This window comes from Erythrolamprus reginae, chromosome 2 (assembly GCF_031021105.1).
Source record: "Erythrolamprus reginae isolate rEryReg1 chromosome 2, rEryReg1.hap1, whole genome shotgun sequence".
In the NCBI taxonomy this organism is placed as follows: domain Eukaryota; kingdom Metazoa; phylum Chordata; class Lepidosauria; order Squamata; family Dipsadidae; genus Erythrolamprus; species Erythrolamprus reginae.
In genome coordinates, this window is record NC_091951.1 from 44993423 (window position 1) to 45008928 (window position 15506).

The window sequence follows — 15506 nt, forward strand, 5'->3', positions numbered from 1 at the left end:
CAACCTTGGCAACTTGAAGACATTTGGACTTCAACACCCAGAATTCCCCAGCCAGAGAATGCTGGCTGGGGAATTCTGGGAGTTGAAGTCCAGATGTCTTCAAGTTGCCAAGGTTGGGAAACACTGGTTTAGACTTTCCTCATCACATTTGTCAAGTGAATCCCTGCAGTTGTTTAAATCAGTAACCTGGTTGTTAAGTGAATCTAGAAAGGGGATCACCTGACTCCAGGACACTGCCACCATCATAAATATAAATCAGCTGTCAAGCATCCAAACGTGTATGACAATGCTGTAGGGATGCTCTAGAGCAGTGATTTTCAACCTTTTTTGAGCCACGGCACATTTTTTACATTTACAAAACCCTGGGGCACATTGGGGGGGGGGGCTAAAAAAAGTTTGGACAAAATTATTTTCTCTCTTCCTCCCTTTTGCTCTATTTCTCTCCCTCTTTCCCTTCTTTTTCTCTCTCCATCCCTCTTTCTTTCTCCCTTCCTTCCTCTTTTTTGCTCTCTTTCTCCCTCCCTCCCTCCCTCTGTCTTTCTCTCCCACCTTCCCTCGCTCTCTTTCTTTCTTTCTCTTTATCTCTTGCTCTCTCCATTGCTTTCTTTCTCTCTTTCTTTCTTTCTCTCTCTTTCTTTCTCTCTCTTTCTCTCTCTTGCTTTCTCTCTCTCATTTTCTTTCTCTCTCTTTCTCTCTCTTGTTTTCTTTTTGTCTCTTTCTTTCTTTCTTTCTCTCTCTCTTGCTTTCTCTCTTTCTTTCTCTCTCTTGCTTTCTCTTGCTTTCTCTTTCTTTCTCTCTCTCTTGCTTTCTTGCTCTCTCTCTTGTTTTCTTTCTCTCTCTGAGCTTCACGGCACACCTGACCATGTCTCACAGCACACTAGTGTGCCGCGGCACACTGGTTGAAAAACACTGCTCTAGAGGTCATAAGTGTGAAAAACGGTCCGAAGTCCCTTTAAAAAATATATATATTTACATTTTTATTAGGAAATATAAATTCAAGTACACAATACAAAAACAAATACTAATACATACACATTTAAAAAGTTAGAGAGATGCCTTGCTCTCTCTTTCTTTCCTTATTGTGTTTTATAAATAACTCTACACAGTATTCAGTTTGCGGTTTTCCATATCGATATTTTTCATGCTCTACTGCAGGAGTCTCAAACTCAATTTACCTGGGGGCCACTGGAGGTAGAGTCTGGGTGAGGCTGGGCCGCATCAGGTTTTCCACAAGAAAAGCTCTTACAAAAACGTTCCAATGTTATCAAATGTCTTTATTTTTTCATCTTATTTTGTGTTAAAAAATAAAAATAAATTAACAAATTCATAAGAAAATAAATAAACAAATCAGTAATAAATAAATATAATAATAATAATAATAATAATAATAATAATGATAATAATAATACAGCAAATATAGAAGACTGAAGAAACTACATTCGGCTCTGCACACAGCACTGAAAAGTGCCATTTGTATCAAACTTGGGCCGCACTAACATTAAATTTTGATATTGTGGTGTGGGCCGCAAACTATTGTCCCGAGGGAGCCCTGCTCTATTGGATTAACTCTATGTCTCTTAGAAATAAAACATATACAGTGATCCCTCGATTTTCGCGATCTCGTTCTTCGCGAAACGCTATATCGGGATTTTTCCACCCGATGACGTCACTCTCTTCCTTTCTCATCTTTCTTTCTCTCTCTCTTTCTCTATCTTGCTTCTTCCTCTCTCACACTCTCTTCCTCCCTCTCTCATCTCTTTCTTTCCTTCTCTCTCTTTCTCTATCTCTCCCCCTCTTGCTGGCGGGCGGCGGGCGGGCGAGCGGGGGCATCAGCGAGGAAGACCCAGGGAAGGTTCCTTCGGCCGCCCAGCAGCTGATCTGCTCGGCAGCGCCGCAGCAGCGAGGAGCCGAATCGGGGTTTCCCCTTTGTGTGGGCGGCGGGGAAACCCCGATCTTCGTCTGCTCTCTGGTGCTGCGCTGCCGAGCAGATCAGCTGCTGGGCGGCCGAAGGAACATTCCCTGGGTCTTCCCCACGGCCCACGCAAACTCCACCATCGGCGCGTGCGCGGCCATGAAGAAAAGGGCGCGCATCCGCAGATGGTGTTTTTACTTCCGCAACCCTACATCGCGAAAAATCGATTATCGCGAGGGGTCTTGGAACGGAACCCTCGCGATAATCGAGGGATCACTGTATAAAGATATAAGCATCTACACTCCAATTTGTGATTTATAGCAAATAGAAAGTTAAAAAAAAACCACAAGTAAAGAATACAAATTATTAGTAAGTGTGTGCGAGTAAGTATCTTTTTTTAAAGTGTCATTGTAACTTTGAACCGTCCCCAACAAATTGTTGTAAGTCGAGGACTACCCGTACTGCAAAGAAAGATATTGTCGGGTCCCATATATTTCTGTTGGGATGCTGGCATTCTGGGGACACTGCATTCTGGGGACACTGCATTGCTGTAGTGTGGGAGGGGTTTTGGTTTGCACTGCTTTAAATTGCTGTTTTTTCAATGGGAAAATTTAGTTCCTTCGTAGACCTCCTGCTATCACAGGCCTTTCAATAAAAGCACCTTTTGGAGCAATTCCTGTTTCAAGAGTCCTGCTTTCTTGGGAAGATTGGAGAGGCAACACCTTACAGGTATAGGTTCGTACTCTGCTATTTAAGTCAGGGTAGTTTCTCCCCCTGTCTTTTAAAACTGTAAATATTGGAATGTTGCTGGGGAAGGGATTCGTTTATTTTGCTAATGTCTTCAGCGAAGCAGATCATAGGTCAACGGCGGGGCACATATTTTGCATGCTGAAGGCATGGAGTTCAGTTCCTGAAATTTTAAGGTACCAGATGAGGAGGGGAGCGGGACATCTGACATTGATTAGTATATATCAGCTTCGCTTATCTGGTGCTCTCCATAGAAGTTTGGAGATTGGTTTCCAAAATTCCTATCCAAAATGGCAATTATAATCTTGGCAAATAAGTGGATGTTATAATGTAAAAATGTCTGGTATCCAGATTATTGTAATGTTATCCAGTGAGATATACAGGTTATTGTAATGCTTCCTAATGCCGCGACCCTTTAATACAGTTCCTCATGTGGTGATCCCCCAACCATAAAATAATCAAATGATTAGGAAACTCGGGTGGGTTCTAATAATAATAATAATAATTTATTAGATTTGTATGCCACCCCTCTCTGAAGACTCTAACTTACCTTGCTGCTGGTTTGCTGCCCCCTGAGCTGCGTGGCTGGGCTTCATGGGCGTATGGGCGCTTTGCGTGTACATGCATGCACAGTGCTGAATTTTTAAATAAAAAATTGCAAATAAAAGCTGAAAACAAGATGGCGATGCACGTGCAGTGATGAAATTATGCATGCATGCATGTGTGCATGCGCAGTGCTAAAATGTTTTATTAAAAAATTGCATTGAAAAAGCTGAAAACAAGATGGCGATGCATGGGCAGTGATGAAATTGAGCATGCATGCATGCGCAGTGCTAAATTGCAAACAAAAAAGCTGAAAACAAGATGGCGATGCACGTGCAGTGATGAAATTATGCATGCATGCATGTGTGCATGCGCAGTGCTAAAATGTTTTATTAAAAATTGCATTGAAAAAGCTGAAAACAAGATGGACATGCATGGGCAGTGATGAAATTGAGCATGCATGCATGCGCAGTGCTAAATTGCAAAAAAAGCTGAAAACAAGATGGTGATGCATGTGCAGTGATGAAATTATGCATGTGTGCATGCATGCATGTGCAGTGCTGAAATGTTTTATTAAAAAATTGCATTGAAAAAGCTGAAAACAAGATGGCGATGCATGGGCAGTGATGAAATTGAGCATGCATGCATGCGCATTGCTAAATTGCAAAAAAACCCTGAAAACAAGATGGCGATGCATGTGCAGTGATGAAATTATGCATGCGTGCATGTGTGCATGCGCAGTGCTAAAATGTTTTATTTAAAAATTGCATTGAAAAAAGTGAAAACAAGATGGCGATGCATGGGCAGTGATGAAATTATGCACGCATGCATGTGTGCATGCGCAGTGCTAAAACGTTTTATTAAAAATTGCATTGAAAAAGCTGAAAACAAGATGGAGATGCATGGGCAGTGATGAAATTGAGCATGCATGCATGCGCAGTGCTAAATTGCAAACAAAAAAGCTGAAAACAAGATGGTGATGCACGTGCAGTGATGAAATTATGCATGTGTGCATGCATGCATGTGCAGTGATGAAATGTTTTATTAAAAAATTGCATTGAAAAAGCTGAAAACAAGATGGCGATGCATGGGTTGTGATGAAATTGAGCATGCATGCATGCGCATTGCTAAATTGCAAAAAAGAGCTGAAAACGATGGTGATGCATGGGCAGTGATGAAATTGAGCATGCATGCATGCGCAGTGCTAAATTGCAAAAAAACTGAAAACAAGATGGTGATGCACATGCAGTGATGAAATTATGCATGTGTGCATGTGTGCATGCGCAGTGCTAAAATGTTTTATTAAAAAATTGCATTGAAAAAGCTGAAAACAAGATGGCGATGCATGGGCAGTGATGAAATTGAGCATGCATGCATGCGCAGTGCTAAATTGCAAAAAAAAAGAAGAAGCTGAAAATAAGATGGCAAGCATGTGCAGTGACAAAATTCGGCTTCTGCCCATGCTCAGAAGTTCCCATGGTACATACATATACTGTATATATATATATATGGTATATATTTGCAGTAATCGATATTTGCATGTCGTGGACCCGCCTAGAGATGTATAAGGGAGTGGTGTCTCGGTTCCTAAGACCACTAGAAATGTGTGTTTTCCAATGGTCTTAGGCGACCCACAGGTTGAGAAGCCCTGCTCTACCGTAATAATATGTTTTGGCAATGCCTCTAGGCTTGGAAAGGGAATTGTTTGGGCTAATGGGCTGAATTTGAAGTTTCTGTACGGTTCATGTAAACTTGTCTTTAAATCAGGGGTCACCAACCTTTTGGATCTCAGGGACCATTAAATTCATAATTTTAAATTACGTGGACTCCCAGTGACGGGGTCCTTCAGGCACTTAGCTTGGCTGCCTGTTTCTGCAACCATAAATACTCAATTTGAACCTGTTTCCTACAGGAAAAAAAACCACCGGGATCTTTCATTCTCTCTCTCTCTCTCTCTCTCTCTCTCTCTCTCTCCCTCCCTCCCTCCCTCATTTCTGTCTGTCTGTCTGTCTTTCTCCCTCTCATCTCTCCCCCCCATCTCTTTGGTTCTTTCTCTCATCTCTGTATCTTTCCCTTTCTCTTTCATCTCTCTGTCTTTCTCTCCTCCCTCTCTTTCTCTGTCTCTCTCATCTGTCGTCTCTTTCTCTATATATATAGAGCGCTGATGAGACCACATTTGGAGTACTGTGTTCAGTTCTGGAGACCTCACCTACAAAAAGATATTGACAAAATTGAACGGGTCCAAAGACGGGCTACAAGAATGGTGGAAGGTCTTAAGCATAAAACGTATCAGGCAAGACTTCATGAACTCAATCTGTATAGTCTGGAGGACAGAAGGAAAAGGGGGGACATGATCGAAACATTAAGATATGTCAAAGGGTTAAATAAGGTCCAGGAGGGAAGTGTTTTCAATAGGAAAGTGAACACAAGAACAAGGGGACACAATCTGAAGTTAGTTGGGGGAAAGATCAAAAGCAATGTGAGAAAATATTATTTTACTGAAAGAGTAGTAGATCCTTGGAACAAACTTCCAGCAGACGTGGTAGATAAATCCACAGTAACTGAATTTAAACATGCCTGGGATAAACATATATCCATTGTAAGATAAAATACAGGAAAAAGTATAAGGGCAGACTAGATGGACCATGAGGTCTTTTTCTGCCATCAATCTTCTATGTTTCTATGTTTCTCTCTGTATCATCTCTGTATCTTTCTCTTTCACATTTCTGTCTGTCTGTCTCTCTCTCTCTCTCTCTTCCTTCTCTCTTTCTCTGTCTCATCTGTCTCTGTATTTTTCTCTCTCCTTCTCTCCCATCTTTTTCTGTCTCTCTCTCTTTTATCTCCCTCTTTCTCTTCGCCTGTCCATCTCTCATCTTTCATTTTTCTCATTCTGATTCTCTGGCATTCTCTGGGTCTCGCGGGTGCTTCTTCAGCCTTTGTTGGATGCATCTTGGTCGCTCAGAGAGACGCACGACCTGCTTTCCGCCCTGAGACACTGGCCTGACCTGGCTGCAGTCAATGCTCTGCGTCGTAATGGGCTCCAGGAGAAGGAGGAGGAGGGGATGCCATTCCCCCCACAGTGAAGCACGCTAAATGTAACAGTGCTACAAGAGCAGCGGGCTGGCCTTGTAGGCGCCAACTGCAGCGGCAAAGAGAAACAGCTGGGCCCGGCCAGTTTCTCAGGACGTAGAGGAATTCACACATCTCCCTGTGTGACCAAGGTGTGTGGAGCACCAACAAAGGCTGGAAAAAACTCATGAGAGCTAACAAGAGATGAAGCTTCGCTCCCGCTCTGGAATATATGGAATGAATCTCCATTCCCTGCCCTTCCCTTCTCAGGCCAGGCAAGGAGTGACTGGAAGGGGAGGGCAAAGGGCGGGACCAACCAGTGTTCGGTTCAGATGACAGGAAGCCACAGCATGGGGACAAAAGAACAGTGGGTTGCCGACACCTGTTGCTTCAGCCCGCCTGCACCCGCCAGCCCCCCCTTGCCGCAACAGCACCCTTACTTCTTTCCGGACGATGAGGGGTGCGCTACTCCTTACACATTCACCACCTGCAAAGTTGCAAATACAGTGATACCTTGTCTTACAAACTTAATTGGTTCTGTGACGAGGTTCTTAAGGTGAAATGTTTGTAAGACGAAACAATGTTTCCCATGAGAATCAATGGAAAAGCGATTAATGTGTGCAAGCCTAAAACTCACCCCTTTTGCCAGCCAAAGCGTCCGTTTTTGCCTTGCTGAGGTTCCCCTCCATAGGAAACCCCACCTCCGGACTTCCGTGTTTTGGCGATGCTGCATGGAAATCCCAGTAGGGGAATCCCAGCATCGCAAAAACAAGCACTTCGCTGGCAACGGAAGTCCGGAAGTGGGGTTTCCCAGCGAAGGAATCATAAGTGAAATCGCAGCATTGCAAAAACACCGAAGTCCTTGAAACCCCACCTCCGGACCTCTGTGTTTTTGTGATGCTGCGATTTCGCTGAGGATCCCCTCGCTGGGAAACCCCACCTCCAGACTTCTGTTGCGATTTCGCTGAGGATCCCCTCGCTGGGAAACCCCACCTCCAGACTTCTGTTGCGATTTCGCTGAGGATCCCCTCGCTGGGAAACCCCACCTCCAGACTTCTGTTGCGATTTCGCTGAGGATCCCCTCGCTGGGAAACCCCACCTCCAGACTTCTGTTGCCAGCGAAACACCCATTTTTGTGCTACTGGGATTCTCCTGCAGAATCACAAAAACACAAGTCCAGAGATGGGGTTTCCCATGGAGAGGAGCCTCAGGGGAATCCCAGCAGCGCAAAAATGGGTGCTTCGCTGGCAACGGAAGTCCGGAGGCGGGGCATCCCAGTGGCGGCGGTGGGTTTGTAAGGTGAAAATAGTTTGTAAGAAGAGGCAAAAAAATCTTAAATCCTGGGTTTGTATCTCGAAAAGTTTGTATGATGAGGCGTTTGTAAGATGAGGTATCACTGTATCTCCCTCTACGGTGGAGATTTCCAGCCCTACCACAAGCGGCCTGGCCGGTCCCATATTTCATTTATTTATTTTATTTATTATTTAGATTTGTATGCCGCCCCTCTCCGCGGACTCGGGGCGGCTCACAACAAGGCATAAACAAATCGTAACAAATCCAAATGAATTTAAATAGTTTTTTAAAAAGTTTAAAAGAGAACCCCAATATACTAACAAACACACACACAAGCATACCATACATAAATTATACATGTCTGGGGGAGATGTTTCAGTTCCCCCAAGCCTGACGGCAAAGGTGGGTTTTAAGAACTTTACGGAAGGCAGAGAGAGTAGGGGCAGTTCTAATCTCCGGGGGGAGTTGGTTCCAGAGAGTCGGGGCTGCCACACAGAAGGCTCTTCCCCTGGGGCCCGCCAACCGACATTGTTTAGTTGACGGGACCTGGAGAAGGCCCACTCTGTGGGACCTAATCGGTCGCTGGGATTCGTGCGGCAGGAGGCGGTCTCGGAGGTATTCTGGTCCAATGCCATGAAGGGCTTTAAAGGTCATAACCAACACTTTGAATTGTGACCGGAAATTGATCGGCAACCAATGCAGACTGCAGAGTGATGGCGAAACATGGGCATACCTAGGTAAGCCCATGACTGCTCTCGCAGCTGCATTCTGCACAATCTGAAGTTTCCGAACATTTTTCAAAGGTAGCCCCATGTAGAGAGCGTTACAGTAGTCGAACCTCGAGGTAATGAGGGCATGAGTTACTGTGAGCAATGAGTCCCGGTCCAGATAGGGCTGCAACTGGTGCTCTAGTCACAAGATTGGCCCATTGCTCATCTCGGAGCAGCTCCTCCACCCAGGTGCGCCGTGGACTACCAAAAACCGCAGACCACTGGTTGGTGACCTCTGCTTTAAATGACTTAAGTTTAATTTTTGTTTCTGCTTATGTTGTTGAAAATGCAGAATGTTTTAGATTTACAGGCCAAGTGTCCTTCAAAACACAAGGATATCGGGGGGAAAACAAACATTCTCAGAAGGTTGTATAAACAGAACAATTGAGCAAACACTGAAGGGATAACAGGACTTTATCAGAAAGTCTTTTAGCTAATTTTGGGAGCCATTATTTAAAGGTTTTGCGAAAACTACAGTGCTGTTTGGGAGAATTACAAAGTGAAGACTAACATTGAAGAATGGAGCTTTCGGTACAGCATTCGAATAAGAATTGATAGATGATTTCATCTGATCACACTTTCAATTATTAAGAGAGGAATGGAAAATTAGGATTGCAATACAAGCCCCCTGTATCTGATGTTTGAGACAACCCCCATGTTGAATCTGGTTTGAGGATTAGAACGTTCACCTTTCATGACAACCTTCTGCATATATTGAATTTAATACTTAAAGAGAAATGTGTGGTACTGTTGTCTCAGAATGTTTTTTTTTATTTATTACTTTGTCCAATACACAATACATATGCAAGAGAATAGACATGAAGTAATATATATAAAGATAATATGTAAAATAGAAGAGAAAATATATGAAAGGAAGAAAATATATATAATATATATGGGATAAAGGAAAGACAATTGGACAGGGGACGAGACTTATGTACGCCCCTTACTGGCCTCTTAGGAACCTGGAGAGGTCAATCGTGGAGAGTCTAAGGGAGAAATGTTGGGGGTTAGGGGTTGACACTATTGAGTCCGGTAATGAGTTCCACGCTTCGACAACTCGATTGTTAAAGTCATATTTTTTACAGTCAAGTTTGGATCGGTTAATATTAAGTTTGAATCTGTTGCATGCTCTTGTGTTATTGCGGTTGAAGCTGAAGTAGTCGTTGTCTGGTAGGACGTTGCAGCATATGATCTTGTGGGCAATACTTAAATTGTGTTTTAGGCGCCGTAGTTCTAAGCTTTCTAGACCCAGGATTGTTAGTCTATTTTCGTAGGGTATTCTGTTTCGAGTGGAGGAGTGAAGGGCTCTTCTGGTGAAATATCTTTGGACGTTTTCAGGGGTGTTGATGTCCGAGATGTGGTATGGGTTCCAGACAGATGAGCTGTATTCAAGGATGGGTCTGGCAAAAGTTTTGTAGGCTCTTGTGAGTAGTGTGAGATTGCCAGAACAGAAGCTACGTAGGATCAGTTTAACAACTCTAAGCCTTTTTGGCGATATTGTTGCAGTGGGCTTTAGCACTTAGGTCATTTGATATTAGTATTCCAAGGTCTTTTACTGAGTGTATTTAATGTGTAGGTAAACACCATAAGAAGCCAGAAAATAATTACCATATTTTTGGGAGTATAAGACACACTTTTCCCCCTAAAGAGGGTGAAAATATGGGTGTGTCTTTTGGGGGGGTGGGGTAGTTTTTTTTTTATTTTTTCCCCATACAAACTTTTTTTCAATACATTTCAAAATAATCAAGTGATAATAAAAACTGTATTTAGTTAGTAAATCATGTATAATTATCCCCCCAAAATTAATAGTTCCATATAATTACTTCCGGTATTCATTGTACCCCCAAGCTTAACCTCTAATTTTGTCATCTAGAATAATATCCAAATTTTCTTCTAATTGAATTCCAGATTGATTTCCTTTAATCTTACTACAATAATTTCATTTTATTTATTTATTTATTTATTTATTTGATTTTTATGCCGCCCTTCTCCTTAGACTCAGGGCGGCTTACAACATGTTAGCAATAGCACTTTTTAACAGAGCCAGCATATTGCCCCCACAATCCGGGTCCTCATTTTTATTTTATTATTTTATTCTTACAGACACAGTTAAGCCATTATATTTATGCCCACTTCTCATGTATTCTCCTTAAAAAATAACTAAAACCGTTACAACCTCTTCCTAAATAAAAAGAAGAAGATTATAAGCTAAGAAAAAAGAAAGTATGATAATAAAAAAGAAAAGAAAAAAGAACCTAGCACTATTACAATTAGTGTTTAAAAATAATCAAAAAGAAAAGAAAAAAATGAAATCTTAATTGCTAATCAATCCATTGTTTTAGTTGAGCATTTGTCATAATTTTATCAATACTATATTCATAATACCTTTCCACCTTTGCTTACTATATATTTCAATATTTCCGAACTTAATTAGTATAAAAAAAGAAAACTTAACATTTCACAATCATTAACTCACATCAATCTTTTACTATTATAAATGTAAACGTAGCTGTAAATTATCCATATAATTCTATACGTCTGATACAATTTTTATACATTCATATATCATTTTTTTAATTTTAAAAACAATGCTAATTCTATTTAATTGCATCCTTACATATTTGCATATTTAGTAATCGATCATCCATCCTCAAATTTCCATTTGTCTTGCCAAACCCCAATTGATTTATATCTAGTCTTTCTTGTCTTTTTAAAATCAAATACTTTCTTCCTCTCTCTCTTTCCAGATTTTCCACTTTCCATCCCAATTTCTTTCTTATTTTGCCCATTCCAAGGTATCTAGTCACATCTGTTCTCAATTCTAGTGTTTATTTTCATATGATCATCATCAAGGGTGTGACCCTCTACTCCCTCTTTAATCAAACCATTTTCTAAATTGTTTATCTTTTGGCTTCCCTTCCTCCCTTGATCAATCTCATTAAATATAAAATCATCTAATTTATAGCAAAGTTCAATTGGCAGTGCTTTTATGTTTGCATCATTATTTTGCTCTTGCGAAGTCTTTTCCATCAGTTCATAGTTCCTCTCCTCTTCTTCCTCATCATCATTTTCTGTGTAGTCTTGATTAGGTGTTCCAGTTAAAGGTACAATATTAGTATTTCTATATTCATCTCTCCACTCAGAAATGTCTTTCATTATGCCTTTGAATAGATCTCTTATTTCTTCCACCTTATCCAGGTTTGAAAGGACCAAATGTATCTTAAATGAAATCAACTGTCTGTCTTTTTACTCCTTCCAGGTTCAAATAAAGGTCAAATCAGAAATATTTTCTTCTGGTTCCCAGCTAGTTCCCAGCTGCTCTTTATCACTTGTTATAGAAACAGTCTACACAGCTCCATTGAGTGAAGGTCATATTCGGTGAATAAAAAGTAACAAATCCAGGCAAATATTACCTCAGCTTCACCAGCAGATGTCCCCAATACAAAATCTCACAATAGCTTTCGATTCTTTTAACTTCTTTCAGGATTTTTTCAGTTTAAATTTCAAAAAAAAAATAATCAAATTTTAATTCCAAAATTTCAGCAGCAGACCAAATATATAATTCATGGGTTTTAGTTAAAATTTTTAGATCCATTTAATGTAAAGTAAAGAGTCCTTTGATGGTCCAGCTGCTTCCACAGTCCGTTCTAGCTTGACTTCAAAGAAAAAATATTAGTAAAGTCCATCTCAAGGTTTTCTTCCAGCAAAACAGCTCACCTTTCTTCAGAATCCTCTTTCTCCTCCACCTCCAGTGCAACAACTTGGTTTTCTTCTCCTTCCAGATGACTCCCAACACTTTATTTATCTCTTCCAAGCACGTTGTCGCCGCGACTGCAGCGGCTGAGGCTGTTTCACCTACTGCCGGTCGAGGTCGACTGCCAGCCGACCGCGGGGTATGCCAACCCCAAAAACGGTGGGCAGCCAAGACCCCCTTCAGGGAGGTTCCGGTCCAATCCAACTTGAATCAGGGCCCCCAAACAGTGGGGATTCAGCATCCCCTGCAGGACCACAAGGGGTGTCATCTCGTCGTGGCACTGACCACGCCCCTCTTCCAGTATGGGTGTGTCCTATACCCCGAATGTAACCCCGCCCTCCCGCTGTCCCCCACCATTTCACTTCTGACTCTGAGCAGTTTGTCTCTTTGCAGCAAACGGCCTGTTTCAGTTTCAGCTTCAACACAGCCTGATTAGCACAAGCAGCTGGTTGTCCTCCCAACCATCAGATGCTTGCAGGGATTGCCATTGCCTATTGCTGCCTCAACACACCCCATTTTTTATCTCTGCTTGCCCCTTTTGTGGTCTCTGCACCCCCCATATTCTTCCCATTCCGATCCCCATCACCTGGAACAGGCGAAAATGGGGCATGCGGAAGCTGAAAATAGGATGGCAACATTAGGCTATGGCAATCCCTGCAGCCTGAAACAGCTGATCATCGGAAGGCCAAACCAACCGACAATCAGCTGCTTGTGCTAATCAGGCTGTACTGAAACTGAAACAGACTGATGTTTGCTGCAAGGAGGCAAATTGCTCAGAGGCAGAGACAGATTTGCTTTTCTTGTGCTAATCAGGCTGTGCTGAAACGGAATCAGACTGTTTGCTGCAAAGAGGCAAATTGCTGGCAGGCAGAGGCAGATTTTTCTTGTTTTTCTCGCCAATAGCTAGGTGCGTCTTTTACTCCGGAGCAGATTATACTTCGAAAAATACAGTAATTTTAAAAACCCAACAGAAAGGAAGAAAGGTCTATTCGTATAAGTGAAGTTTGGTTCCAATGAAAAAGGTCTCTTCAAAAGCTTTACAGCTCTCCTTACTACCTAAGATCTTCAAAGTTTATTGAGTTTTTTAAAAATTAGCTAATTTCTATTTTCTTCTTTTTCCTTTAAGGTGACCTATGCTGGTTCCCCAGTGGTTTGGATCTACTAGAAGCTCCTGCCAGCCTAATGCCATGAATGTTGAAGCGGACAATGTGGAAGAGAAAGCTGTCCATTCCTGGTCAAGGATCTCCTCTGCAGGACAGAAAACCTTGGAGGAAGCCCTCCGGGTGTTTAACCCCGTGTCCAAGGACCCCTCTGGCACGGAGAGCCAGTTAGTAGCTTTTCTCCAAGGCCTGAAAGAAGAAGGCTACCAACCCACAATCCTAAGGAGCAAAGACGTGTATGGATACAGTTCCTGCACGTCCAATGCACCTAGCCAAGCAAAAGGCAATACCCAAGACTTTCCGGAAGCAGCTGTTCCTATTTCAGAGACTGCCAAGGCCCCGGCAAGGGACATAGTCACCATAGAAAAAGTCTCTGCCCCCTTGGCTGGTATTACAGTGAGCTCTTCTAAAGCATCCGCAATGTCAAAGAGCAGTAACTCCACAAATCTCCTATTGAACTCCTTGAAACGGACACGTTCGGGCACATCCAAAGCCTCAGCCATGAGCTTCCCGGCTAATATGTACCCTGGCGTCTATCCGGCCATGAGGCTGTCAGTAGTGCTGGAAGCCTTAGTCCCAATGAATGCCACCGCCTCTTGTCTGGAATCAAAATGCAGACAAGGGCACCTGGAGATCCCCCCATCGGACCTTAAGCGGCTCAATGCACCCGCGGCCCCAGTGCCGTCTTCAGCGGTGAAGGCCGCTAAGATACCGCCTAGTCAGTTGGACCCCAAAGGATACAGGCATTTAATAACACACGTGCCAGACTCTGCTGCTCTGACCATGAGCCTTATAAAAGGACCAACGGGTGGGATGTTTCGGGAAAGTAACGCTTGCAACTCATCCCGAATCCTGAACGGCCGGATTTCTGGGAGCAATTCCCAGAGCTGCAGCATGGAGGGCTCCAGACTTAAAGAACCACCAGTGTCCGAAGCCGAATGGAAAAGTGGTGGCAGCCACCGGCAGGCCATTGGCGAGCGAAGGAGAAGCGCGGATGACGGTAAAGAGTTCCCATGTAGAAAGACGCCCAGTTCTGTCCCACCCCGCAAGCAACCGGAGCTGGCTTCAAAAGCGCTAAACCTGCTAACATTCCAGGCCATCAAAGTGGACAGCTTTTCGACAGATGACGAACTGAGGAGGAGAGCGCAGCGGATCCTTAAAGTGAACCTGTCCCCTGTGATCAGAATTCAGCCATTGCCTCGGTCTCTCAGCATCCCTTGAGGCGTCCAGTTGAGTTGGAGCTCCAAGGCCTCCCCCATCCCCCCGTGAGGATGATCAAATCGGCCATCGAGGGCTTTACACCCGCCTGACCCTCGGCAATTGGGGGGCACTTGGGCTGTTCCTGTACTGTGATATTTCTGGTTCCCTTTTGTTTTAAACTCTGTAAAAATCGACTTGGTTTTATTTCGATCCTATTTTATATACTTATTAAATATAAATATCTATTGACTCATATACATATGCATTGCCCAAGGGCTGTCAGAATGTGACCCCTTAATTCTTTCTCCATTCTTTTCCCCCAAGAACTGAGCTCAGAGGGTTTCCCCTCCCCGGTTACTTGTTGAAAAAAAAACACAAAGGCCTTTGCTTGCCTCTGGCACTGCCTCTCTCCTCTAAAACCTAGTGGCTTGCGGTCATCCTCTTTATTGCCATTATTGTCACATCTTAGATGACCAGAACATGACAGCTGTTGGAGTATTCCAAGTTTGTAGGAAGGGAGAGCTGGAGAAACATCCTTTCTCCAAGTACGCTCTTTCTCTTTTGGGAGAGATTATTTTTTAAAATAATAATAATAATAATAATCTTCCAACGGAGTATGAAAGTGTTGGCAAGAGAGAAAGAGAGAGGGAGAAAGACTGTTTCATATCCCAAGTATGGAGGCATTGCTGCTTAGTTAGGGAAGACAGATGCAATATCCCCCGGTTACTCCCAAGAATGTTTGTCCAATTGGCTGTTGCCACATTCGTGCCACAGAGGCAGGAAACGCCTCTATACTTTTTGAAGACTCGGTGCCTCTTTGCTCATCTGGAGACGGGCAGTGATCTGCCAATCAATGTTCTGTATTCTTCTATGTGTTGGTCTCCTGTGGGGGGAGATTGTTACGGAACCCGGCGAGATTGTTAACATCGTATTCCCCCTTGTTGTTATTTTTTTTGAATTTCCGGCTGCTTATGAGCCTAAGAACATGATTTTAAACTGGCAAATAATATTTTTTAGTGCAATTGTCACAAGCGTTTCTGCAGTCAGACATTACA

The 15506-nt window shown here is 42.9% G+C and overlaps 1 protein-coding gene across 3 annotated transcripts in view; it reads left to right on the top strand.

Annotated features, from left to right (window-relative positions):
* CCDC71 (coiled-coil domain containing 71) overlaps positions 1 to 14706 on the top strand; it is a 39169-nt gene extending 24463 nt beyond the window's left edge. For all 3 annotated transcript variants that reach the window (XM_070738052.1, XM_070738051.1, XM_070738053.1), the window contains exon 2: positions 13218 to 14706. In XM_070738052.1, the coding sequence (XP_070594153.1) occupies positions 13225 to 14472 (1248 nt within the window). In that variant the 5' untranslated portion in view covers positions 13218 to 13224 and the 3' untranslated portion in view covers positions 14473 to 14706. The remainder of the gene's footprint in view (positions 1 to 13217) is intronic.
* The last annotated feature ends 800 nt before the right edge of the window (positions 14707 to 15506 follow it).